At 38.1% G+C, this 26,916-nt stretch overlaps 1 protein-coding gene across 4 annotated transcripts in view; it reads left to right on the top strand.

Annotated features, from left to right (window-relative positions):
* USP25 (ubiquitin specific peptidase 25) overlaps positions 1–26,916 on the top strand; it is a 92,563-nt gene that overhangs the window by 13,250 nt on the left and 52,397 nt on the right. For 3 of the 4 annotated variants that reach the window (XR_003990104.1, XM_030476686.1, XM_030476683.1), the window contains exons 2-5: positions 9,977–10,054; positions 11,039–11,183; positions 20,515–20,638; positions 26,456–26,618. Coding sequence is in view for 2 of the 4 variants with exons in the window: in XM_030476686.1 (XP_030332546.1) it covers positions 9,977–10,054; positions 11,039–11,183; positions 20,515–20,638; positions 26,456–26,618 (510 nt within the window). In the remaining 2 variants the exon portion in view is untranslated. The remainder of the gene's footprint in view (positions 1–9,976; positions 10,055–11,038; positions 11,184–20,514; positions 20,639–26,455; positions 26,619–26,916) is intronic. The other variant, XM_030476685.1, reaches the window with a different exon arrangement.

The following is a 26,916-nucleotide window of genomic DNA, read 5'->3' on the forward strand; positions in this document are numbered from 1 at the left end:
TATTGTGCAGACTATCATGATGGCTATTTGGAAAAAACAAAACAAAACCCCTAATAAATAAATACCCCCCCAAAATACACAAACAAACACTTGAATGGGCTAGCAGGACTGCCCTCTCAATTTGAGAGGCGGGTCTTAGCCTTTCAGTGACAAATAATAAATGGGTGACGAAAGGACTGTGAAGAGCCTCAAACTTGAGCCAGAATAGCTTTTGTTTGATGTGATGAGTTAAACTGATTGGGATGCAAAAGAAAAATATTTGAAAGTGGGAAGCTAAAGTGTAGATCTTTGCAGTATTGTTTTAGACTTCAGAAAGACGAGATTTCATGAAAGACATTCAAAAGGACGTATTTAATAGCTGCTACAGTAAAATTATGATACCCTGGGCAATAGACTTTCCTGTGAGGAGAAAGCTTGTGCCTTGGTGATACTACCTGGGCAGACACTGTAAAATACAATGTTTAGGCATGATGGTAAATGTCTAAGAACAGAAGAAAAACCAAAGCAGCCAAGAGTGATTGGAAAGTATGTGTATGTATATATCTGTGTATATTTATGTTTGTGTACACACACAGTTACCTGTCTGTCTCTTGTCCTCCGGCCTCCTTTTCCTTTCTAGTTATATCATGTCACCTATCATTGAGTCCACTGGCTTGAATTTGCTGTGGCTTGTGCATGATGTTGGCAGCTCTCTGGATACTGGGATCTGAATGTGTTGAGGTGGGACTGGGTTGTGGACTGAGACTGGAGCATGCCACTGTTACGTGGCACTGCCCAACTGTTGTCCACGGTTGGGCTTTTGGAGGAATCCTTCTGAATTTTAAGTGTAGTTTACAGATAACATGCGCTGGTGCTTTGAAAGACCCCTCTCACTGCCACCAATAACTAATCACCCATCAGATTTGGATCAGAGCAGAGATATTTTTGCTAATTACTGTGACAGTTATTGGAGTGTGCATGATTCGAAAGTGATTTTTGGTAAAGGTCCTGTGGCCATTCAAATGAATGCAACCTGAAATTTAACTTGCATCTAGTTAAGTGAAACTAAAGATCTCATTGGTTTTACTGTAGTTAATTTTTAGAGCTGCTGTCATTACTACTGGGAACTTCGCTATTGTGCTGAGCAGGGTGTAAGAAACCATGACGGTAGTTTCAAACACACAGACCTCAAAAGTCTCAATAATTTTACATTTCTGACACCTTTTATGTTTTCAGTAAGTACAAAGGCTGCTATCCTTTCTTGATTGTCAGCCTGTCACGGAAGCTCGTTTAAGAGCAGTTGTCAGTAAGAGCTAGAAATGTGAAACTAAGCAATTTTTTACATGCTCCTTCACTCAAGCAACAGTGTTCATGAATCAGTTCATGGACTAATTTTAAGATAGAACTTCCGTTACTTTTATGTTGTTTGTTCCTCTTTTGGTTCAGAGGATTGGTTTTAAGCCATGTTGCTTTGACGGAAATGACAAAATTTTTGATCCAGTTCATGCTTCTTTGTCATAGATCACACCATTTATTATTCTTGTTAGTTTAAATGGCTTTGCTGCCTTGTTAGTGTCTGCTCTTGCTTCATCTTTATAATGGCTACTCATCTTGCCTTCAGCTACTGTTTTCTTTTTTTGTTGTTGGTGTTTTGTTGTGTTTTTTCTTTTCTCCACTGGGGAAAACTGAATCTCTTGGTAATATAAACTGGGCATGGTTGGTTGTACTCCAGGTAATAGACCTGCAAGGCAGTCGAGTTGAGGTCCAGGGCTGAGTTGCAGTACTTCTGTGGCCTGAGGGAAAATGAGACAAAATTCACTAGAAGAGTTCAAGGAAGCATATGAATGTTCTCTGTATTATTATATGTCTGCACTCAGTGGTGCCTTTTCCAGCTTTAGCATCCCAAATCTTTAGCACTCCAAAATTTGCCTAGGAAGATCCATATAATAAGGTGATGCTTCCCTCTTGCTTTATTCTCCCCCGCCCCTGCCCCAAGCTGGGTAGGAAGTCTGGCTTCAGTGTCTCATTCCTTCTCTGTGTTGTTCATGTGAATATGGAAGCAATGGTGTGAAGCCACTTTTCCTGCCTATAGATAAAATAGTTTGGAAAGTCACAGGCTTTCCTGATATGAACTGCTTGGTTTCTGGTTTCTTGCTCATTGCAAGTGAAGTCCCCATGTAGGTGATAATTTGTCTCAGATTTCTTTCTTTGTAAATGTGTATAACTATCTGAGGTGGGTTTGCCTTATATTTAGTGTCAGTAACTACAAACCAGGCTCCTCAAACCTCTCTTTACAATCTTATTTCAAAAAGTGTAAAATTAGCTTGAATTAAAATAAATTTGTGTTATATGTTGAGAGTAAATGAGACTCTTCTTAGCCACATAGGAGGCTCAGAATAGTGAGCGTTTACATGAATGCATGCTCTTGTGTTGTGTAGAATCCTTAATATTAAATCTTGAAATTCATTGAGAACTCACTTGTTAAAGCATTTTCTATTGAAGCAGTACAGCTTTATTATTACTCATAGAAACCATAGAAATGTGGTGAGAGTATTCTGAGTGTTGTCTTATGATTAATACAGTTATATAACATTGTGATTAAGTAGGATCCTTTAATTTTTCAGGGATGTATGCTCGCAAGTAAGGCACTTAGGCCTTTTCCCCATTAAAATTTTATTCCGTCCAGGCTGTCATTGACTGAAAGTTACTGCCATACAATGTGTCCTTTTGCTTCCTTGAAGTAAGTTTGCTCTTAGTCCAGTTGCAGATACGTAATTATCCACTTTGCACAAGCTGCTGCTGTAATTGGCAGGTTTTGGAAGTCTGCGCAGAGCAGTCCTGGACTGAAAATCCATGGTCTTGGTGCATGTCCTCGCTCTCCACATGTGCTTTTTGTCCAAGCCAAAGTTGAGATGCATTTTGCATTTGTATGTGTATAAAAAACCATCTTTACCTACTTTCTTAGGAAATATGATGTCATGCAAGAGGTTTCACTTTCCATGACTGAGCAAAAGGAAACCTTGTTAGCAGATAACAGGCAAGGGAACCTAATTCTGCTGTGCTTTAGGAGGTACTATAATAATCATAGAATGGTTTGGGTTGGAAGGGACATTAAAGGCCATCTAGTTCCAACCTCCCAGCCGTGGGCAGGGACACCTTCCACTAGACCAGGTTGCTCAAAGCCCCATCCAACCTGGCCTTGAACATTTCCAGGATGGGGCATCTGCAGCTTTTCTGTGCAACCTGTTCCAGTGTCTTACCTCCCTCACAGTTAAGAATTTCTTCCTAATATCTAACCTAAATCTACCCTCTTTTAGGTTAAAACCATTTCCCCCTTGTCCTGTCACTACATGCCCTTGTAAAAAGTCCCTCTCCAGATTTCTTATAGGCTCCTTTTAGGTACTGCAAGGCTGCTTTAAGGTCTCCCTAGAGCCTTTTCTTTCTCCAGGCTGGACAACCACAACTCTCTCAGCCTGCCTTCACAGGAGAGGTGCTCCAGCCCTCAGATCGTCTTTGTGGCTCTTCTCTGGACTTGTTTGAGTAGGTCCACGTCCCTCTTGTGTTGGGGGCCCCAGAGCTGAATGCAGTACTGCAGGTGGGGTCTCACAGAAGCAGAGTAGAGGGGGAGAATCACCTCCCTTGACCTCCTGGTCACGCTCCTTTTGATGCAGCCCAGTATACGGCTGGCTTTATTGGCTGCAAGCACACACTGTCGGCTCATGTTGAGTTTTGCATCAACCAGCCCCCCCAAGTCCTTCTCCTCAGGGCTGCTCTCAATCCATTCTCTACCCAGCCTGTATTTGTGCTTGGGATTGCTCCAGCCCAGGTGCGGGACCTTGCACTTGGCCTTGTTGAACTTCATGAGGTTTGCACTGGCCCAGCTCTTGAGCCTGTCCAGGTTCCTTTGGGTGGCATCCCTTCCCTCCAGCGTGTTGACCGCAGCACACAGTTTAGTGGTGTTGGCAAACTTGCTGAGAGTGCACTCAATCCCACTGTCCGTGTTGCCAACAAACATGTTGAACAGCGCCAGTCCCAGTACTGACTCCTGAGGAACAGCATTTGTCACTAATCTCCACTTGGACTTTGAGCCGCTGAGTCTGACCATCCAGACAATTCTTTATCCACTGAGTAGTCCATCCATCAAATCCATGTCTCCAAATTAGAGGCAAGGATGTCATGTGGGGCAGGGTCAAATGCCTTGCATAAGTCCAGGTAGATGACATCAGTTGCTCTTCCCTTACCCACCAATGCCATAGCCCCATCATAGAAAGCCACCAAATTTGTCAGGCACAGTTTGCCCTTAGTGCAGCCATGTTGGCTGTCACCAGTCACCCCCTTACTGTCAATGTGTCTTATCATAGTTTCCTGGAGGATCTGTTCCATGACCGGTCTGTAGTTCCCCAGGTCTTCCTTTTTTCCCTTTTTTAAAATGGGGGTTATGTTTCCCCTTTTCCATGCAGTGGGAACTTCACCATACTGCCTGGACTTCTCAAATATGATAGATGGTGGCTTGGCCACTTCATCTGCTAGTTCCCTTGGGACCTGTGGATGCATCTCATCAGGTCCCATGGACTCAAGCACCTTCAGGTTCCTTAGATGGTCTGGAACCTGATCTTCCTCTGCAGCAGGTACCTTAAAGCCAGTGCAGAGATTTATCTTGTTCTTTGCAGTAGCAGAATACTGCTTTTAAAAATACATGTATACATATACCCAGTTTTTAATTTACATATTTATATATTTTTTTTTTTATTCTGTGCACACAGAGAGAAAAATCTTGAGGATAGAGATGCTAAAAGCCTTCTGGAGTTGACTGTGTATTGCCTGTATTTCAACTTAGGGTCTTCATGGAAGGAGTTAGCTTTTATTTGCATGTTTGGAACTTGACCAACAGTTTATCTAGAAGATGGCTAATGTATCTGTGTTGCTGGAAGCCGTAATGCTCAGCAGTGTATGTGGGCTTTTTAACTCTTCCTGAGAGATATGATTAATGTGGCAGAAAATGACATTTACAGTAGTAGTTGAGGTTGTTTAGTCTGCTTGTCCTTTGTATGTTAACTTGTATGTTTGTTTGTAGCAGAAACGTAAAGATTTTTTTATAGAGGATTACATTGTTCTAATCTCCGTGTTCTTCTCATGAGAGCAAAATCATGTGACGAAACTAGCTTACTAGCTGCTTGTCTCCAAACGGTACCATTAGCAGGTTACATTAGAATTGTCTTTAATACAAAATATTTTATGCAATGTCATTTGGATTTTCCTCCAACAAATAGCTCTTATGAACTGGTGTTGCACTGGAAAGTAAAGTAAGTGGGTTTTGTATGGAGGGAGTGAGTCAAGATGCTGTTCTCAGTGTTTGCATTTTTCCCCCCCCTTTCTTTTTGTCTCTGGTAAAAGTATTCAGGCCTTGGGAAGGAAGGGATTCCCATAGTTCAGTTTAATTATGTACTATTTAAATGAACTGCGTAGTGAGGCAGTAGGCCCTGTTTTCTCTTGGTAGTGTTTGGACCATCTTCTTTATTACTAAACATACAATTTTTTCTGTGCTTGGAAGCTGAAGAAGGTTGTTTTATCTTCTAAGTTGGAAAGTGCTTGTGTTGCAAATACAGATATTTGGATATTGCCATAAATAAAGCCAAAGATTACATGTACTTCTTTTGAAGCTACAGAGGTGAGAAAATAAGCAGATCAAAAGGTAGTTACTTTTGTCCCCAAAAATTTTTCTGCAGTATAATTCAGAATTAGTCAATTTATGAGATTTACCATGTCCAAAACTTCATTTATATAATTTAGCTTTTTGCTCCGATTTTGATAAGTTATCAGAGTTTACAGTACTGTCACAGAACTAATTTGGGCACAGTATCTCCCTAAATAGACAATAGTGTAAATCCTTTTCTGCTTCACTAGCACTGGTACAGCTACTGACTATGCTATTGTGTGAGGTTATAAACCAGATAATCTTAATTGGGCATTTCCTGAGAGGAAAGAGGATGACTGAAAAAGGAAAGAATTGGAAATAAGGGCATGCATTCCTAATATACAAATTTGGCTTCCATCCAGGAAAAGGGGAGAATTTCCTGTTAGTTAAAATCTTCCAAGAGCTGAAAGCCTGCAGATACATACTGCATACCTCGGGGAGCTGGAGGAAGGGGGAAGGCTGGGAACAGCTCATGCATGAAAGCCCCAGGGAACTGATTGCTGTATGCTGCGGTGGGACCGAGGGATGTGAGCAGCTGGATCTCAGGGCAGCGATAGCATCAGGAGACCGTCTCCTTTGTCTGGCCAGGGATTTAGGTTACCCTATAGCAGCTGCACCAGCAAAGTCTGGTGTTGTAGGCCAGGTCCTGGAGCCTTTTTAGAGTTGAGTCAAATGCAGTTCAAACTACATGGAGTGTATGTGTTCCACATATATGTGCATGTATAATGTACCACTTTTGGTGCAACATTGCAGATACATGTGGAGTCTTGATTCAGTTGGAGAATCTGTGCTATATAGATAAACTATGGAATCTGTCATATAAATTTGAAGAAAGGATAGCAGACAGAAGTAGATAAAGGCAAATAGGATTCAAAATAATTGGATTTCTTAGCACCCGTAGTTTCACCTGGAATAATCTTTTGGGATCTGCATTTCTATACATTATTGTTCATGGACATTTGAGGGTCAGTATGCTCCAGTCACTTCAGCTCAAGTTAGCCCAAGCTCCAGGAAGAGTAAAGCTTCTAGGGTAGATGTAATCAGAAGGAGCATTGATAGAAGTAAGGAAGGTCACTTGCTTCATATATAGAAGTCTGTCGTAAGTATTGTATTGAATATTAGTTATGGTACAGAAGAGACTTAATCGTTTAGCAGTTGCATTAGAAATTGATCTCCAGACTTCAGTCACAGATAATGGTAAAATTTTTTTATTATTATTTTTAAATCATCCTATGTGCCACACAATAGGCTGTACTAAAGCAATATAATTCAAAACAAATAAACTTTACCTGTTTTGACTTTAGCAGTCTAGTATGGATATACTAAAAGTTACATCAAGAATTAAGAAAAAACAGCTCTCTGAATATGGGCACGATTGTGTTTCATAAACTTCTTAAGTGAGAAGAAAAGCAAAAAGAAAATTGGATCTCACCCACTGATTAATGAGTGAGAAAAAGGTTTGATAGTGTTTACCTGCACTGTCATTTGTAGTGAAAAGAAATAGAATTGCCTGTGTTAACACAGTTTCATTGGTGCTAACATATCACCAATATAACAGTAAAGGAGAATAATGGCAAAGTTAAACATGCAGCTTCAGGAAAAGTCTGTACAAAGTAAAGATGGTGCAGTTATGTCAGATTTGATGGGATAAGGGGAAAATGGTGAATGCATAGAAGAGAAGACTGCCAGTCGAATGGTGCATTAAGGAATTTGTTAGCTGCCTTAGGCAGTTTCAGAATTGTTTCTGAAGATGTCTTAGTCTATTGGCATGTATTAAGAGAACACAATCAAGTGGAAACTATTTATATTCTTTTGTTGCTTTGTTTTTTTCTTCCTCCTTCTCGGAAGAAAGTGTATTGTCACTCTAACTTCTGTGTGATTTGAAATAACTCAATTATTATTGAGTTAATGAGAGAGATTAGTGGCAGCTTCTCCACATTTACCTGAAAAGGTAGTAATGTCTGAACCAGGTGTTTGTGTCTCCAAAGGAGTTCAGCTCCATTTGAGATACTCGGGATAACACTTATTTTTCCTTTTAATTTCTGTCACTTGTAACTGGGATGCTTATAGATTCTCTGTGTTCTTCACTTAAAAAATTTGGAGCTGAGTGCCTTAAACTCTTGGCCTGAAGAAAGTATATTTAGGTACTTAAATCATCTCTTGATGGGAAAGGAGCATCTCTGGGCCTGGTTCTGATCTGTTAAATGTGTATGTCCCTGGGAAAGGGGCCTTGAACCACAGCTTTACACTAGAATACTGAAATCTGGATATAAACTACTGATGTTTAGGTTTATAAGTCACAGCTGTGCTCATAAATTAACAGCCAATATTTTGAACTGCTAAGAGATTGTTTGTTGGTAAACTGTGTCTCTTCTGTCTTTTCCCGGTCTCTGTGAACAATGAATATTCTTGAGTGAGCCTTTCCAAATGTTGTATATATAGCGGAAGATAGAGAAATCTGTTATAACTTGTTATGATAATTTATAGTGAAACTATATTTTCCATTTTATTAACCATCATGTTGGTAGCAAATACAAAAATAAATCCAGTTTGCTGCCTTGCACTGCCCTTGAATTGCTCCTGCCAGTTTTAATGCTGTTGTAATTACTTTTCCCAAATACTCTTATTTCTTTTCTTTGCTTCTTGCCAGACCCAGGGGCAGGAAAGCAACTTTATAGGGGAAACAATCCCTGCCTTTGTACAGTGCTATGAAATGCACAGAGTAAACAAATGAGGGGATGAGGGATAGGGATAGAGTGGGAGTTTGTTTTCTTGCATCAGTTCACTTTTCTTGTGCCAATAGCAGGGCTTTTAAAAAGAAAAGACAAAAAAAAGAGGGCAAATTGGTTTGTTAGCAATGTCCCTTAGGATCATAAATGAACGGAAGATTGTGTACGTAATTCATAAACATCCTGAACTATACGCCTTCTATTTCAACTTATTAGGGCATGAAGTAGTGCCTGCCAGGTTAATTTCACACTGGGGAATTCAGCATTCATGCAGTTCTTAATTTCCTCCTCTGTACAAAGCTGTGATAAGGAGAAAATAAGGGTATTTGAATATTTGATTCCAAATAATTAGTTTTAAAGAGAAGCATTTTAGAAATAGCCGCAAGCCAATTGTAGTTGGTGGTTTATTCTTTTTTAATGAATATGGAGAGTAACATGAGAACATTTATTTGTCACTGATAGGAAATATGCTTTTTGTCTAGCAAACAAATCTCTGTACTTTATAAAATCTTCTCTTTTATAGATTAAATTATTGTTTTGAGTTCAGGATATGGTGGGCAAACAATAAAAAAGAAAAACCACTTGCAAATACCACTGAGCTTTTCTCCTTTTCCCATTTGCCGAAGGAAGAATGGAATTTGTTAGAATGGAACAATGGTCAGTCCTCTGTGTTTTCATGGATTTAATGTTTTAGGATGGTTTTAATGGTTAACTGGAGTTCAGGGATTGTTCCATGTTACTGCCTGCTTTTTGCTTCTGTGGTGTGAGACCTGAGCATGAGCAGAGGGAGTCATCTGTTGGCTCTAAAAAGAGTGGGACCAGATTTTTCATTAAAAAAGAAAAAAAGGACAAAAAGAAAATAAGAAAAAAAAAAAAAAAGGCCAGAAATTCTCATGAAGTGAATATTTAAGGGACACAGAACCTCTTTTATTCCTTTCTAACTCCACATGTTACTTTAAACTCAGTCATGGATGTTGACTGATGTTGGGATTTGGGAGAGTCGAATTCAACTGGTCTAGGAAGGTGGTTTTGCTTTTGTCTATTTTGTGTGGTCATTTTTACAGCATTTCTCTTAAAACACCAACATGATCAGTAGAGATGAATTTCTTAGTTTTGAGGTTGGAATGGCTGGGAAATATGTATGTTAAGGAAATACTGGGGTTAAGAATAATTGGGAGTTGAAAAAACTGGTTTTGGTGGGAGTTCAGTCAACTATTCCCCCTGCTGCCTTTGAAGACTAAGCTTATTTGTTTAGGAGAGCCAATTGTGGCTATTTGTAGGCTCCTTAAACCCGTATTGCATAGGCTCACCCATCATAATTTTTTTTTGTTTTAAAAAACAAAAAACATACCACCAAACCCCACCAAAAAAACCCCATTACGTTTGGGAATTAAAAGTGCCCAAGTTGCAGAAACTAAGACAAACCTGAATAATGAAGGCTCTACCCTGCTGTGGTGCATAAAGCTCATAGGGAGATACTTTTAAAGTTTGTAGAGAAGCATACTCTTGTAAATAATTGGTTTTGCTTTTATTTGGCTCTTACCTTATTTTCATGATCTGTTTTTGTTTTTAGCACCAGCAAACGTTCTTAAATCAGCTGAGGGAGATCACTGGGATCAATGACATCCAGGTCCTACAACAGGCACTGAAGGTAAGATGGATGTCTGACTTGTAGCTAAATGTATACATCTTATGCTTGTGAAAACCCTAAACCCCTTTCTTACCCTTAAATACTTTTTACATTTATTTTTTTTGGGAAAAAAACTAAAAATGATGGCTTGTTCACTTTAGAAGGGATCTTGATCTGTTTTGGTACTAATAATATTAATACATTAATATAAATTAATCTGGTGTTCAAAAATGAAAAGACGGAAATGATATGACTTGCCTTTAACCTTTGGCTAAAGTGTTTTGGTGCTATTACAGCTGGTCAAGTGTTGTTTTCTTCTCAAGGTGTAGAATGAAGAGCTCTCCTTGAACTTGCCACCCTTTGCTAATTTGCTATTATTTCACTGGTTTTATTTTAATTTTTTTCTTCAACCATTGTAAATTCTTTCACAGCACAGAAGAAGAATTCTTTGATGCAAGTAAAGAATGGCAGGTCTCTGTGTTCTGTTTTCCCCAATATATATCTATAGATAAAAAAAATCTCCCTCAAGCAGAGTTTTTTGGGCATTTATACATGGTAAATGAGGATTTAGTGAATTTACATCATCTACAGTAGTTCATATCAAGCATAAATCATGTATGCAACTGCCCATCAAAAGCCAGTATTTCTGGCTTTAAAAACGAAATGGTGGATTTTCAAAAGAATTCAGCTGAATAGTGTTGAAGTCTGTAGTGTATAATGATTATGCTTGTTAAAGGTTTAACCAGCTCTACAAGGCCTTTATTTTTTTTCTGGAATAAGTGGAATTCTACCGAAGTAAATTTTATAAGATCGTTTATCTTTGTTTTTGTTAAAAATAGTGAAGTACGCAGAGCATGTCAAGTTTGGAAACTGAAATAATCAGTATTTCACCTGGCAGTACAATGTATCATTGATTTTCTGAGTTGCTTGTAGTGTCATTTGCTGTTAAGAAAAACTAAAAAAGGGTGAGGGGACTCTCATATCTTGTTTTGTTGATACTTAAAGGACAGCAACGGTAATCTGGAATTGGCTGTGGCTTTCCTTACTGCAAAGAATGCCAAGGTTCCCCAGCTAGAGGAGGCAACTTACTACCAAACAGCCCTTCCTGGAAATGACAGATACATCAGCGTGGGCAGCCAGGCAGACACCAGTAGGTATTTTTTCTTTTCACAAGTTTAGTATAAAGGCAAGGAGACTAAAAACTTGCCTGTGATATGGCTGTTGATATGCTGGTAGTTCTTACTTAACAATTTTTTGATTATTATGTATTCTTTCTTTCCATAAGTGTTGTTTGGGTTTATTTTTTTTTTAATTTGAGCTATCCTTACGCACTACCTTTACGTGTATATATGATACTGATCAGAGGGTGAGCAACGGGGTTTTCAATCTTTTTTCATGTTTTTCCCTATGATAGGATTTATTTTGGGGTCATGCAGTAAATAAGTAAAGGCAAAAGCTGGGTACTTCCTTCAAAAAAAAAAAAAAAAAAGAGCATGTGAATGTCAATATGCTAAAGCTTAATACACTTAAGAGTAGCTTCTCCCTGTCAGGGATGACTTTCCTAAAGAAAGAAGTGAGAGGTTAAGTGTGCATTTTGTAGTAAAACAGTAGGTATTTTATATGTGAAATCAACATAAAATATACTTAGCTTTAAAGAATTTTATTTAGTTGATACAGGAGGTCCTGCGACGTCTATTTCTTTGGGCCTTACAAGTTCTATTCCTTTGCTTAAGAGCATAGTCATTTTTATGGGGGGGAAACGTGTTAAGCATATTAAATGTGTTCTGCAAATAAATACGGGAAATTACATGAAAGAAAAAGTCAAAGGAAGTTCTGTAGGGGGACTTATTTCTGTAAAATCTGAGTTTCTTGATACTGTATTTACATTCCAACATTCTAAACACAGATGTGGAATATTTCAGTTATATATCGATCCTTTGACCATATATACAGTACGTTTATGTTGCTTTTATTAAATGAGTAGGATTATTTAGTTTCACCCTCAGTAGGGTTTTTTCTCTTTAGTTTCACTAAAACTGGGGTGGCTATGGTGGCACCATTGTAAAGAAGTTTAGTTAGATCTTCTTGTCAGCTGTACAATTATGTGTTTGGCACCTTGAGATAAACTTCTTATTTTCCATCTTTTGTGGGTGGTTTTATTTTTTTTTTTTTTTTTTTTTTTTAATTAGAAATGAGTTTATTCTCAACATCTCAGATCTGAAAACTGCATTTAAATCCTTGGTATTACTAGTAACCCTGTATAAAATGCCCTGAGTGGGGGGTGGTTTACATTTCCCCTCCCTGGAAAGAAAACACACACAAAACCCCATATGTATTTAATTTTCAATGTCAGAAAATTGACATAGGGAAAATGGAGACTGTTTTCAACAAACTTACCTCTTGTCAGTTGTTGTCACAGTCTCCAGTACTATTGTCATAGTGTCCCGTACTGAAAACCTACTATCGCAGTGGAATAGTAAGCTGGATTCTCTTGCAGTCTGTGTTTAATTAGATTTATTAGTAATCCATTAATAGAAGCGTTTAGTTTTGTTGTCACTTACTGTGCTATGCAACCTTATTTAACAAATGAGGTAACAAGGGATAGGAGAGGGAAGAATCAAGCCTGCAGAGTCCACATTACCCACAATTGATGGTCAAACTGAAAAGAGTAAGTCTTGAGTTGCGCGTTCCAAGCTGAATTTCAGGATTCTCTTTTCTGGAGGGCTGAAGGCAGACCCAGATTCCTTACAGTTAAGTAGCACTACAGGTCACTAATCAAGAAGCACCAGCTGCTGTGGAAAAAGCAGACAGGTGTTTTTTTGTTGTTATTGTGTTGGATTTGTTTTTGGGTTTTTTTTTGGGGGGAGGGGGAAGGGGAGTTGCATCTTTAGTGTCTGGTCGGGTCCTCACTGGCGACAAAGATGAGAGTCCTTTGCCAGCCTTCGCAGTTTTGGTTAGATTGAAAGCATGTTATGATATGAAGGCATCTTGGCATTTTCTTCACATTGGAGGACTTCTGGGGTAAGAATTAAACACCTACAGCACAAGAAAAGTCTAAACCAGTCTGATCATAGAGCTCTCCCCATAGGGATCAAGTGAAAGCTTCTTGCAGAAACCCGCAGTTCTGCTGTGATCTGCTTGCATGTCATTATTTAGATTACAAATTTAAAAAATGCACTGTGCTTAAAATGTACAAGTTTCAGGACCCTACATTAATAAGTACTGTCATGTAAGGGAGTATCATGAAAGACAGCAGATGGCTTGGGAGAAGAGAATGGAAGGGTGGGCATAAATGAAAAACATCTGCAACCATCATCACTCTCTTCTGCAAAGAACACTATTAGCAGTTCTCAGTAGCTATGCTGAGTTGCTGACAGTATCTTGCCTTTCAAATTTGACTCCCTTTTACTATCCCACGTAGATATAATTACATGAAGATAATTATAACACACCCTTACTGTTCCTTACTGCTTAACTACCTCTGTGTGTTTGGAACTTAGAATGTTATGAGTCACTGAGCTTCGCAGTCCCACAAAGTTAAGTCATCCAAACTGGGGATGAGAGCGATTTACAGATAAATATCAGAACTGTTTTATGCCACAGAAAACCTTCAGCCACTCACAAAGGCTTTTGAACATAAGCTTTGCATAAAGGTGTATCAAATGTATTCTGGGAACTTGACTGGCTGCATTTCTTTGAAATGGTTACTTAGTTAAGGGGTAAAATAAAAATGTATGTGTATCAGTACATAAATGTATATGTAACAATCAGCAATAGCCTGGATTATGCACTAGCTCTTGTGAAAGTGACAGTGGGTCATTCAGCTGTTTGTGTTGCACTCTGTATATATAAGGAAAACTGATTTCTCTTATTAACAAATGCAACATTTCAGCAGCTGCAAAAATATTAATGAGTTTGCATAAAATTTACTCTATCTTTAAAAGCAAAGGCTGACTTGCACAGTGTTATTCATTATGCTTGCCTTTTTGCCTGTTCAAAATGGCATGTGCAAGCACCTGCAAGCATAGCTTTTCCATGTCAAGAGTGATGCATACTTTATCTGATCCCTTTGCAAAGGTTGTATTACTCTTTTGGAATTTTTTCTTCCACTTTCTCTGATCTGTTAGTGAGCAGAAGGTGCTTAAGCATTAGGGTTGCAATGTACAAATGAACACCTTTTAATCTAAGATCACTTTAATGTTCTGCTTCATAGCACAAATCCTAGGCACTGCCCTTTAAGCAAAGCAGAAGTTTAGTAGTACTTTCCAGTATTTTCACTGGATTGATTTCTCTAGAAACCTTTTATTTTTTTTTTCTCCATTTGAAGTAATTCAGTGTATTTTCATCCATGGCTGCACAACAAACTGTTGCATTTTTAAGCATCTATCCATTTCCTTCTTACTAATTGAGAAACTTCCAGAACCCAGGGGTAAAGGAAGCAGCAAAATGAAAAGAAGACATGTATTTTAGAAGTTGTATTGTCTTTGAATGAAAGAGCTGTCAGGACAAATTCTCTCCCTCTCTTCTTTTGAAAACTCAAAATTCTTTTTCACAAAACTTGATTAGTCTCCACAGTTGCATTCCACAGCTGAAATGAAAGATTTCAAGCTCTTTTATAAAGACATAGTACAATGTCACTATAAAATGCCACACACACCAACTAGAGGGTTGTAGATCTCATCTCTTCTGGGACCTGGCTTTTTATCTCTTCCTAGAGTCTGAGTCTTTACATAGGTTTCAAAAGTCAACCCTTTCCAAGGAGGCAGACTTAACTGCACCTAAAACCTCCCAAAGGCATGTTTATATGACATTTCTTAAAACTCATTCTGTTCTGTAGGTTCTGAAAACTTTGTGATTTGTTTTGGTACTTCACTGATCTTACTTGTAGACTCTTAATGTGTTGCCTTAATCCCTCTCACTTCAGGTTAAGTCTTTTTATTCCTTGTGCTATCTCATGTGGATATTATACACTTAATTCCTTTTGTCTCAGATGAAGTGTTGCGTGCTCAAATATGGTGTATCATAATATCCTCTTGGACTTTTCTCATAGCTAAACTAAACAGCTCAAATTCTTTCGGAGTCTTTGGATGCTATTCCTGTACCTATTGTAATTTCTGCTCCCCTCCCCCCCCCCGCCCCGACCTTCTGTAATGGTTCTGCCTTTTTTATGAACTGTGACACTCCAAACAATAACCAAGACTTCAGTTGAGTTCTTAAGAAAAATGGGTGAATCGCTATAAATATCCATGTAGTACTCTGACAACATACCCAAGTGTAACACTTCATATTTTTAAAGTGCTGTGATGATGTGAATTGCAGGTTTAACATGAATCAGATTTAGCTCCTAGATCTTTCTTGGTGCTTAGTCCTAGTCAGTCCTCATTTTATAGCTGTGCATTTTATTGTTTCTGTAAGTAGAATTTGACGCTAGTTTCTTCTGTCACCTTACCCAACTCAGATATCGCTCTCTGACGTTTCCTTCTATTTCAGGGATAATGTGTCATCTCCATCCACATTTCTGGGAGTGTCTCTGGCTTGGTATGGCAGGGTCCCTGCTTGAAAATGTCAGGAGTCTTGTACCTTGAGGTCCTCCTTTCATCATACAGATTCAGTTGTTCCTTTGTTGCATGACAACCTCTCCTTCCTATTGCTCTCAGTATGAATCATCAGTTTGAAGTGTTATCATCCTAGCATAGTGTAAATGCAGCTGAGATGAGAAAGTTCCTGTAAGATAGTGAAGGCTAACATTTGCTAGCTCTTTCATCAGTAGAGCTGTTCTGGTTGGCTCTGTAGCTGCTGGGATGCTGTGTACTCTTTCCCTATTCAATTTTAACCAAAATTGGCATATATAGCCAATTAAATTCCTTTAAATCTTTACTTAGGAGCCTAAGACAATCATGACATTTAACATCACAGAATAGATGGTAGAATTTAGGATCTTGCTTAGCTCTGCTTGTAATAAAGCTGATGTAGTCTCAACTTCAGGGTTTGGTTTTTTTTTCTTTTTATATTGTTGCTGTGTTGAAATTGGAGTCTTGCTGCTGTGTTTCCATACTTGGCACCTGTCCTTTGAACCCATCAGGCCTGCCCCTTCATTTTCCTCTCCCCGTGCCAGCAGCTGCATTACTGTGGTTGTTTATTGCCTGTTCCTGAGTTCAATTGCTACTTCAGATCTGTCTCTCATGCAGTTTCCCAGCCTACTCAAGTTTGAAGTTCCTACTCTCTGCCCCTTCCTGGTATAAGTAACAAGTCAATAACACAGTAATTGTTTTAATGACCTGGGCAATTTCTAAGTAAGAACCATTTACTTAAATGGTAGAAACTTCCTAAGCAAACAGATTGATAAGAATTTTGTTTTTTAGAAAAGAAGATATATGGGGATAGATAATAGTGTGTGAATTTACTATATATACATTAGTATATTTGTCACAAATTTCAATATACAGCTTAGAATTGCTTTATAGAATTACAAGTGATGTTAAACTCTCTGGATCTTACATACCAGAACCACACATTATTATAGAATAACAACATTGTAAACCAAAAATACATTTCTTAGTAAAGCAGTTAATTCTGCGTGATAATTTTAGTTGAATAAAGGTCATGAATGCACTAAGCCAGGCTTTTGATGAGCAGTTTCTTCATTCATAGAGATTTTTTTTTCAGAAGCAAACTTTTTTGTTTGGCTTAGTTAAGAATGTTTGCATTTTCTAAGGCTATGTGATACACAGAAAGAAGTACCTTTATGAGCATAAGCAAGTGAGAACTAAAATGTTCTGTGGCCTAAATAGTATTACGCAATCGGCATATGTAAATTAAAGTCAGGTAACTATAAATTTGGAGAGGTGGCATTCTTAAACCTTTATGAAATGCATCCTTCAGCCTATCACAGGAAACTCATGTGGGAAAACTCTGAAAGGAAAACTTTGTGTAAAAGTCAGCTTTTGCTCCTTGCCCTCTCCCCTCAAACTCAGATTTGAACATGGAAATCAGTAGGTCAGATAGGAAACTTCAGTAGGTCAGTTTCATGAGTGCATTCCAGTAGTAATTGCTATAAAATAGAGTGTGCATTAACACTATAAAATTGAAGAGAAATAACTATTTTAAAACTAGGTTAATCTTTAATCTGTTAAGATTGTGAGAAAAGACAAAGTGATCATGCTTGTAGAATAACTGCTTCAAGATTGGACATCTTTTCACAAAAAAAAAACAAACCAACACCCAACCAAAAAACCAAATGTGTAAGAATTTACAAAATATGAAGATATTTTTAAACAAACAAAAAAATATCACTGCATGAATTGTAGTGTATGTACATTTGTATAATCTGTAACCAACTGACAGGAATGCAAACTGTGCAGACAAGCTGATATATATATATATATATATTTTTTAGGAGCTTAGTCTCAGACTGTTCCCCTTCTGTTATGACTCCTATTGAGATCTCCTCTTTATAATCCTATGGTTTAGGATTCAAGTCATACATGAGCTGTTGCAGCTTAATGAGTTACTTTGTCAGAGGAGATGCTGAAAAAGGCATTGAACCTACCGCAAGTGCAGCAAACAAGCTAAAATACGTGAGCTTAAATCTCCAAAACAATTTTATGTAACATTTGCTACAAACTAAAGGCTTGCATGCAGTAGGTTACCATAAATCAGCTGATACTTAGAATTGTATTTTTCTGATGTAAGCTATGCTTGGTAAGCCCTCTGTGACATGGATCAACTGCACCACTCACATGTGGTGGTAGTATCTGGTAGCAGGTCTTCACTGTATTGTCTTTTTTCATGCAGATTTGGAACAATGTATATGTGAAAACAGCATTTCTAAAGAGAATCCTGTATTATCTGCTCCAAAACATTTGCATGCCAAAGGAAACTTTGTGTCCATCCACTTTCTGGAAGCAAGCAGAAGTCAAGGGTTTGGGATTTTGTTGTTAAAGTGATGTAATCACTGGTAATATGAATAGTGGTAAACTTCTGAACACATAGGGTGATAGTATAGATTAAGAAAGATTAAGGAGCTAGGGAGGTGCAAAGAAGTGGAATAATTTCATAAAAATGTGAGTTGCAGTTGACCTTGATAGATTTTTGTATAATAGTGAGAACTTTTGTTAACCACAGAATTTTCAGCTAGGCTATGAGTTCTTTTCTGGAAAATGCTTCCCATATAAAGGAGCTTACTTTTTAGTTTGACTTTCTTATTTATTGTTGTAAAAGAATTTCACCACTCTGACCTGACTAGAGACTAGGAAAGAAAGGAATATTTCCCTCTGTGAGTGATCAGAGTAAACCCGTACTTCTCCATCAGCATGCGTGACTGCTGGATTAAGTCTTATTCCATCTTCAGTTGTGACCACTATTACTACTTTCAGAAAAACAGCTCGTCTCCAGTGAGATAAGGTGTTTGTGTGTGAATACATGCAAATAGGTAGAAAATACAGCACGAGCACTGCATTTTAGAGTGTAATAGGTAGCGTGTGGTCATGCCATCCTCTCATTGCTGAGGACCTTTCTAGCCTTTCTCCTCTAGAACAGAGCCATGCTTGCATGTGACCCTGGTTGAGGTATTGTTTTAGCCCAAATTACCTTGTTCTCATCTCATATATCAAAACTTCTTTGGGTGGGACTTCTGCTGGTGACTGTTTGAAGTGCTTTAGGAGGAGAAGGAGATTCTGAAGGCGAATTTCAGGCATTTGAGTCGAACTATCCTTCTGATATGTTGGAAGACCTGAGCTGACTGTAAAAGACATAAGAAAAAAATTGTGAAGTGTTGCTTTTGTGGCCATAGCGTTTTCCTGTACTTCTAGATCATGACAAATTGCCCCATTTACTTTGCAGGTAAGAATGCTTCCTTAAAAGGCTCACTAAATAAAATAGAAATTCAACCGTCTTCATTCGGGGAAAGCAGGGCAGAGTTTAAAACTAGCTCTTGAAGATGCTGGTGTTAACAGAAATGTTTCTTTTACAACTTCTATTCACTTCCGGCTTTCTGTGAGGACAAGTCATCCCGTTTTCTATTCATACATAGCTATAGCAGTGATTTTTGTATCATAAGTTCAATGTTTTATTTCAGTCCAGTGAGAAATGTCACAGACAGGTAGGCCCAGGGAAATAGGGAAAGCTTGTCTCGACAGCAAGTCAGCCCATCCAAGAGAAAAGTCAGAAGCTAGATGGAGAAGCTATTTGGGTATGAGTAATTGAGCTGGCTTGTGGAAGGAGAAATGCAGGCATCTGTTTTTGTGAGCAATCATCAGTTTCAAATCTGTATCTCTTTCTCCCAGAGTCTTTTAGCTTCCGATGTCCAAACTGCAGGATGGAGATTAGTCTCTTTCACAGCTCTTGGGGTAAGCTTTGGCCTTGGAGGAGTAAGACTGAAATCAAGCCAACGCTCCATATGTGTGTCTGTCTAATACCACACATAAAAGTCTCTTTTGCACTTTCCCCTCTCTTTCTGTCTGAATGAATTTGCAAAATAAGACTTTTGCGGTTGAAATCATGATAACCAATGACCTTGGCTTTTCTGAAAATCTCGTGCAGTTGAGGGACGTTCCTGTTGGCCCTGGCTGCTCTGAAAGCATGGCTGTGCTAGACAGGGAGATGATCTGTGTTGCTGTGTGATGTGAGTAGGGAAATCCCTCCTTAGGAGGGGCAGTGCTGTCAGGAAACAAGTTGATTTTCAGAGGACTTTAGTATCTGATCCTTTAAATAATGGGGTTGAGAGAGGAAGGCAGAAGTAGAGCTGTTTTCATCTTCCTTTGCCCAGTCAGTAGCCCATTCGGCATTCCCCACGTGTCCAAATATGGATTCTCATTTTGACTTAAGTATTTGTTTTCTTAATTCTGTTCAGATGGGATACTTTCAGTAGACAGAAATTTGGTTTAAATGCCTTCAGAAAAGGAATGTGGAGACAGGATAGAAAATAATTGGGTTAAGTAAGGAACTCTCCCACATGTTACGAAACCGTGTGAAAGTATTTGGTTCACCAGTGCACAGAAGTACGTGTATAATTTGGTGCTATATTGGGAAAACTCCACACATGTTCCTCCATTAGAAGGGTAAACCAACTATGCTCAGTTAAGGTATCCTTTTTAAGAGAACGTTGTCTTCATCATGTGTTCCCTGGAAGCAATGGATTACGGTAGCTCAAGTAATACATTTAAGTGTATTGCTTTAAGAGGGCTTTCAGAAACCATGGATTCATAAATTTGTCCCATAGCTTTGTGAAACTTAAGAACATTAGGAGGACAGGAGAATATTGCCTGTCATATCTTAGCAAGAGCAAGCTGCTGAGGCTTTTATCTGGCTTGGAGGTGGAAGGGAGACATTAGCAGAGTTAGTAGTTGGAAAAGCTCAGGGCAAAGGAGGGATGGACTGGAATGGCGCTCAGCAATCCACGTGGGCTCTCTCTCCTCTACAGTAAGACTTGCCTTTCATTCTGTTTCACTTTTAATTTTGAGAAAGATAGTTTTGCTTTTCAGATGTGATTGATCTCACTGGAGATGATAAAGATGATCTTCAGAGGGCAATTGCCTTGAGTTTGGAGGAATCAAACAGGGCATTCAGGGAGACTGGAATAACAGATGAGGAACAAGCCATTAGCAGGTAAACAAACAACTTATATAAAGCAGAAATTAAATTAAAGAGTTGGAGATTGGCCTGTATTGCCTTTTTTTTTTTTTTTTTTTTTAACTTTTAATTTAACAAAGAATAACTTGTTTACTTTCACTTGTGCTACTGATATGCCTGGCTTCAGGATATTGCCTTAATATATTGTATGTTCTACACCGGAAAATAGTCTATTATGTGGGCTAGGATTTAATAGTATGTTTCATGTTGGTGTATTTGTTTAAATATTGAGGAAGTGGTTGGAGATAGAGGGTATACAGTCATATTTAAATAGGACCTAAACCTCTTGTGTATCAGGTAAAAAGCAATGAAAACAAAATATAATTAAGAAGTTAATAAATTATTGGTCCTGGTTTTTTGCAGTGTTCATTTTACAGTAACATTTTCTTACCTCAGTACTAAGGCTGAGATTGAGGGAGGGGGTAGTAATGCTATGACTTGAGTATACTAAGAGCAGATACTGTGTTTTAGCTGATAAAGTATGTTATTAACCTGTTTAACAAATAGGATTTATAAGCTTTGAGTGAAGTTAACTTCTTGTTTTAAAGTTTTGTGAATGTAATTTTCTCAACTTGGGCATGATAATAGTCTATAAGTTACCCTTTGATCAGATTTTTTTATAGTAAATTTTTGAATCGTGTGTTTACATATAAACATATATTTAATTATGAAATATTTGGGGACTTGAACTAAGTGTGGGTATAGGGATGTTGGTGTTTTTCATCTATGTCTGGCCTTGGGAGAGGGATGTTTGTTTTTTTTTTTCTTCCCCTCATTTGTGGCTGGCCTTTTTCTAGGGGAAAAGGGCAATGATTTGATCCTTGTGTTAGAAGGTTAAGTACTGCCTCCGCGTAGAGACTAATTTTATAAAAATAAAATAAAAAATGATGGGGGAGATTCACCTCAATAATTCTTTTCCTCAGTTCACTGTATTTGGCAGACTAAACTTCTTACCAGAAAAGTCCATCTCTGAGAATATATTACTTTATCCACAGACATTTTCTTTTTCCTTTTGAAAAACAAATATACTAATTATGAGAATAAACATATCCCTCCCCCCATTTGTGATAAAAGCCATCTTGTTGTATGAATTTCAGATAACATATTTTAGGAGAGAAAGGTAGGATTGAGAGGGATGTATGTTCTTGTTAATAATTGGAAGAATATTTAAAGTGGTGTGGGTTTTGGTCCCCTCCCCCCCCCCGCCCCAAAACCTTAGTATGTGCATGTATACAAGATTATGGTGGAAGTTCTGTCCAGTTCTGATTCAGAAGTTCAGCTCCTGCATCTTCCTTTTTGAAGGACAGAATTGTCATAGTTACCAGAGTTGTGATTTAGTCAGGCACTCAGAAAGATGGACTTGTTTCTGGATATGGAAATCTTTTGCCTTTTTTCCCTTCCCCAAGCCTTGACTGCTTCTGCTGTGCTCACTGCTTGGGAGCCTTGAAGCTTTAGATTGTTTCCTGTAGACTTTGTTTTTGAACTTCTCAAACTAAAGAGTCTTTTTTGGTCTTACCTGCTTAGCTGATAACTAAGTATTATAAATATATTCAGTTTAAATGATGGTATATTTCTGATTGCAGAAAATAAAGTGTGCCATTCTTTTTTTCTGTGCGTACAAAGACATGTAGACAATCTGTTCAGTTATATACAGAGAAAATGCTGGTCTTTTGAATATATATTTGATGGAAAAATTACACACGATAGAATATGCCGTACAGAAATATTCACTGAAAGATCCAAAGCGTATCATGGCATAACAAAGGGAATGGGACTTTGCTTGTGAATGGAGGCAGAGAAGAGTGAGAATCTTGGTAGTTTTGGCAGCATCAAGGTATTAGATCAACTCAGTTACATACAGTTCAGCCTGAGTTGATGGCAAATTATGTCCGAGCTATACAAATACAGGAAGTTCAGTATTGAATTCTTGATCTGAACTGTTCAATCAGTTTCCTTAAGGAGAGGACTTCAGACTGTTATTTAAAAAAAAAAAAAATCAAATCACTTTGTAGTTAACATCCCAGAGAAGAATGTTGGCATTCCAATAGAAAGCACAGTATCTGTGCAGGACTTCTCAAAAACAAAAAGTAGAACACTGTGGTTGTAAACAAGTCAAGCTGAAGCCATTTACTTTTGTTTTTCTAGGTTAAATAAGAAGCAGAAATCAAATAGGAAGTCAATAATAAGCAAATTAAACTATGGAAATCTTACATTTTTAATAATGTAGTATGTGTGCAATTTTAAAAAGGCTTTTGTGTGGAGGTTGGTGGTTTTTTTTTTTTTTTCCAAAGGTATTCGTAGTGGCCTGGAAGCTAATTTGCACTGATTTTGTTAAGGTTTCCAAGGGAGCATTAATGGAATTTCTTGACTTGTGTAATTAATGTTTTAATGCACGTAGAATTTGTCTTCCTGAATGTAATTGCCTGTGCTACATAATGAGGACAGATCTGATTACTATGTAGGTGTTGAGAGGAGGGCAGCTGAAATGTCCAAGTGTCCAAGCTGAACATCTTGTACATGGCATGTTTAAAGTTTTTTTTACTGTTCCCTTTTTAAGTCTCTCAGTGAAGTGTGCATGATCAGTGTATTTCCTAATATGAAACAGTTTCTTCTGTTTATATTACTTTTCATGGATTGGAGGAGGATGAGGCTGGCCAGATAGGGCTTCATTGAGGAAGCTAGTAAGCTATGACTGAAAGGAGAAATGAGCTACCCTGTGTTGTGCCTAGTGTAGTAGCTGTATTCAGATGAAATCCATACTATAAGTGCATAAGGATGTGCACAATCCCTAGGCATTTTTTTTAATTTTTCTTTTTTATTATGGTCAATGAAACTGCTGGAGTCCCTCTGCCCTGTGGTTCAGCATTGTGTGTACAGAATAAAGGTGAAACGGGGGGGGGATTGGGGATATTCCTGGATGTCCAGCTGTAAGAGAGTCACAGTATAAGGACCTTCTCTTGTTCTTTTAGCTGAGTAACATGCCAGAATGGGCTTTTCTGCAGCATGTTTAGTGGGCTTCCGCAGAATAGTTTGACTGAACTTTTGAGCTGTGAACTCACTTTGCCCAAGGCTTATTGCATTGTCTGGCTAGCCCCATGCATGCAGCTTTGCAAAGCTGCTTGGCTATGGCCAGCTTGTTGCAGAGAGAAATAAAACACTGCTTTCAAGACCCATGCCAAGCCTGGCATTAACTAACCCTCACTCCTAACAAGATTCCAACACTTGGAGGTGGGGAAGCCTTTGGTCCTGTGAGGCTATGGAAATGCCATACCCTGCATGCAGCTTATGGCTCTGCTGCTGTATCCTACAAGGGTCGCAAAGAGGGTGTTTTGGCTGCATCATCAGAATTGCTAAAGCCTTGTAGTAACTTTCTGGAGGGATGCTCGTTTTGTTGAGAGCAATGTGTGAGTAAGATTCTTTATCAAGGTAGTTTCGCAAATAAGGGCTGTATGAATATAATATCGTGAACATCATAGTATAAGAGGTACAGTCACTATGCAGCTTTTGAGCTGATCATCAGGTTCCTGTTTACTGAGTTCACTTTTATTTCAGTTTGGCTATTATGGCTAAAAATGAACTTGGCACATAGGGTGTGCAGCTATTATATGTGCTGAGGGCAGATAATGTTATACGTAAAAGTAAGGAAAAATACCATGAAGCTTGTAGAATGAAACACTATTAAGACACGGAAACAGATTAGAAGTGAAGCTAGAGAAGAGGAAATCTTTCACTTGCTAAAGAAATAAAAAACAAGAACAAGGAAGAAATTTTAGTAGGTAATTAAGTTGATAAATGGTAAAACTCTTGGGGTCAGGGAACTGTTTCAGTTTGAGAACATATGTTTTTCTGAGCTTGCATCTTGAAATATCTTGAAATGTTCTTGAGCTTGGGGAAAAAAAAGTTTGTTTCCCTGAAACAAAAGTGCTATGGTGTAGGTGTTGTAGTCCTGTTACAGTATCTTTCCAGTCTTTCAGACTTCCCATCAATTTTAAAGGTCCATTCGACTTAAAGAATTTTTAAGTTAAAGTAATTCTACCTGAATGAGAAATTACCTGAAATATGCATGAGATTTGTTTTGAGTTAGTTTTTAATGTCCCCGTCAAATAACTTTTAGTCTCAAAGCAGAGATACACTGGTCATCACTTTTGAGGATTGTATCATTGAGAAGAGAAATTAATTTGATATTTCTTTATATTTTGGGGCTTGCTTAAGAGAGAACTTTATTGTGAAAGATTCTTGTAGCTAGCAACTATTGAACAGTCAGGTTCCACCCCTGTGCATTGTTTGAAGAGATGTTAGAGCAGAAACTCTTAGAGGATTACATGCCTGTCCTTTCAGTGCTGTGTACAAGGTTGTCTGTCAAAACCTAATGTCAGAAATTGATTAATCCTTAGGAAATTAGCAGTTTTAAGTTCTTCCTGAGATATATTGGTACAAAAGTGGTATTTAGATCAAATGGTGCCTCAAATTCTGAATGCTTTTATTTTTTTCCACAAATAAGTAGAACTAACAAATTGGTATGTTCCCCAAAGCAGTTATCTACAATAAATTCATATAATGCTTCATAGTTCTTGTAGATCTTGTAAGATAGCTTTTCTTACTTTACCAGGAGCATAGCTTGAAATAAAAATTTACAGTTAGGAAACTTGAGCGATTATGTCGTGTATGTATTCTCCCTCATGCTTCTTTGTTTTTTCTAAGGTGTTAGAACTTTGTCCTTTAGGAACTCAGTTTACAGACCTGCCTAAACCTGCCTTTTCTTGATGTTCAGTGAGTCTAGAACTGAAAGGGGCAACCGTTCGTCTTGCTCAGACTGCTTAGATGCTTGTCATGCAGCTCCTGAAATCCTGTGCTTGGTGAATGTAGTATTTCAATAGCAGCTCAGCCTTTTGTATGGTAGTCAGACTAGATGGTTGGGGATAGTGACTGCTCTGTCAATAGTGGACACGCTAGGCAACTTTGCTTATGAGTTATATGACCTGAATGTATCCACTCCATCTTTCTATTTACAATATGAGGCTACCACAAATTACCTTTAAGGTATTTTGTCACCAGTCTAAGGATATGTGCCAATATCAAAATACTGTGTTGAGTGAAGCTTGAGCTTGGGAGTGTAATACATACAAGATCTTACTGTCATGTGAAATATGTACATTCAGCATAAATCATGTGGGAACAGTTTCCTGCGAAGAGTGTGGTCATTGAACCATACAATTAACTTGTTGGGTGGCATTTGAAAAATTGTGGGGAGATGCCTGTCCATAGCTCATAAAGTATTTACTCGCTGTGTGAACTGATTAATACAATTGCATAAGTTGCAAGCATGGAAACTAAAAAGACTTATTCTGTTTTTGAAAGTTGCCCAGCTAGCTTTGGTTTCCTATCAGTAAATAAGTATTGGTGACTTTATGCTTTGTATTCCAATAAAAGCATTCATAGATGAAAGCACTACTCTAATAGTGCTCCCTAAAATTTCTTGTTGTCCGTCTGATTTCAATCTGGTTCTTAAATAACTGATGACTTACAGACATGGCTCTTGTATTGAGAGCTCTCACAGGAAATTCACTCACTCACTAATACCGTTTTCCAAAAAGCAATGGAACTACTGTAACATATCTGAAAGTAATGCAGCATCTTACTTTTGAAGATATATTATTGCATGTAAATGTAAACCCAAGCTCAGCAACAAGTTAGTGAATGTTGTAATAATGATGTCTGTATTAGTAACTGAAGGTGTTCTACTATGCCTTTTTTTCTTTTTCTTACATTTTTCCCTCCCTTCTGTTCCCAAAGAGTTCTAGAAGCCAGTATTGCAGAAAACAAAGCAAGTTTAAAGAGGACGCATCCAGAGGTATGGAGTGACTCTCCAAACCCTTATGATAGAAAGCGGCAAGACAACTGTCCAGTAGGATTAAAGAATGTTGGCAACACGTGCTGGTTTAGTGCTGTCATTCAGGTAAGCACCCTCTTCAGTTAGCAAACTATGATGTTCTTCGTTGTATTTGTTGTGAGGTGAATTACCTTAAGTGGATAACTGGGGAGTTTAGGCCAATGCATGAGACGCTTTTGAGCATTACTTATTTATTGCATCTCTTAACGTGTTCATCCATAAGTCTGATTGACGTGAAGAAAGTACTATAGCATAGCTAAGTGAAACTTCAAAATGTTTCTTATTAAAAAACTGTTGAAGACCAGTTGAGTCTCTCAAGATCCTGGGTATCTGCAGCTCATGCTGACATCAATAACAATTGTGG

This window comes from Strigops habroptila, chromosome 2 (genome assembly GCF_004027225.2).
Source record: "Strigops habroptila isolate Jane chromosome 2, bStrHab1.2.pri, whole genome shotgun sequence".
NCBI lineage: Eukaryota > Metazoa > Chordata > Aves > Psittaciformes > Psittacidae > Strigops > Strigops habroptila.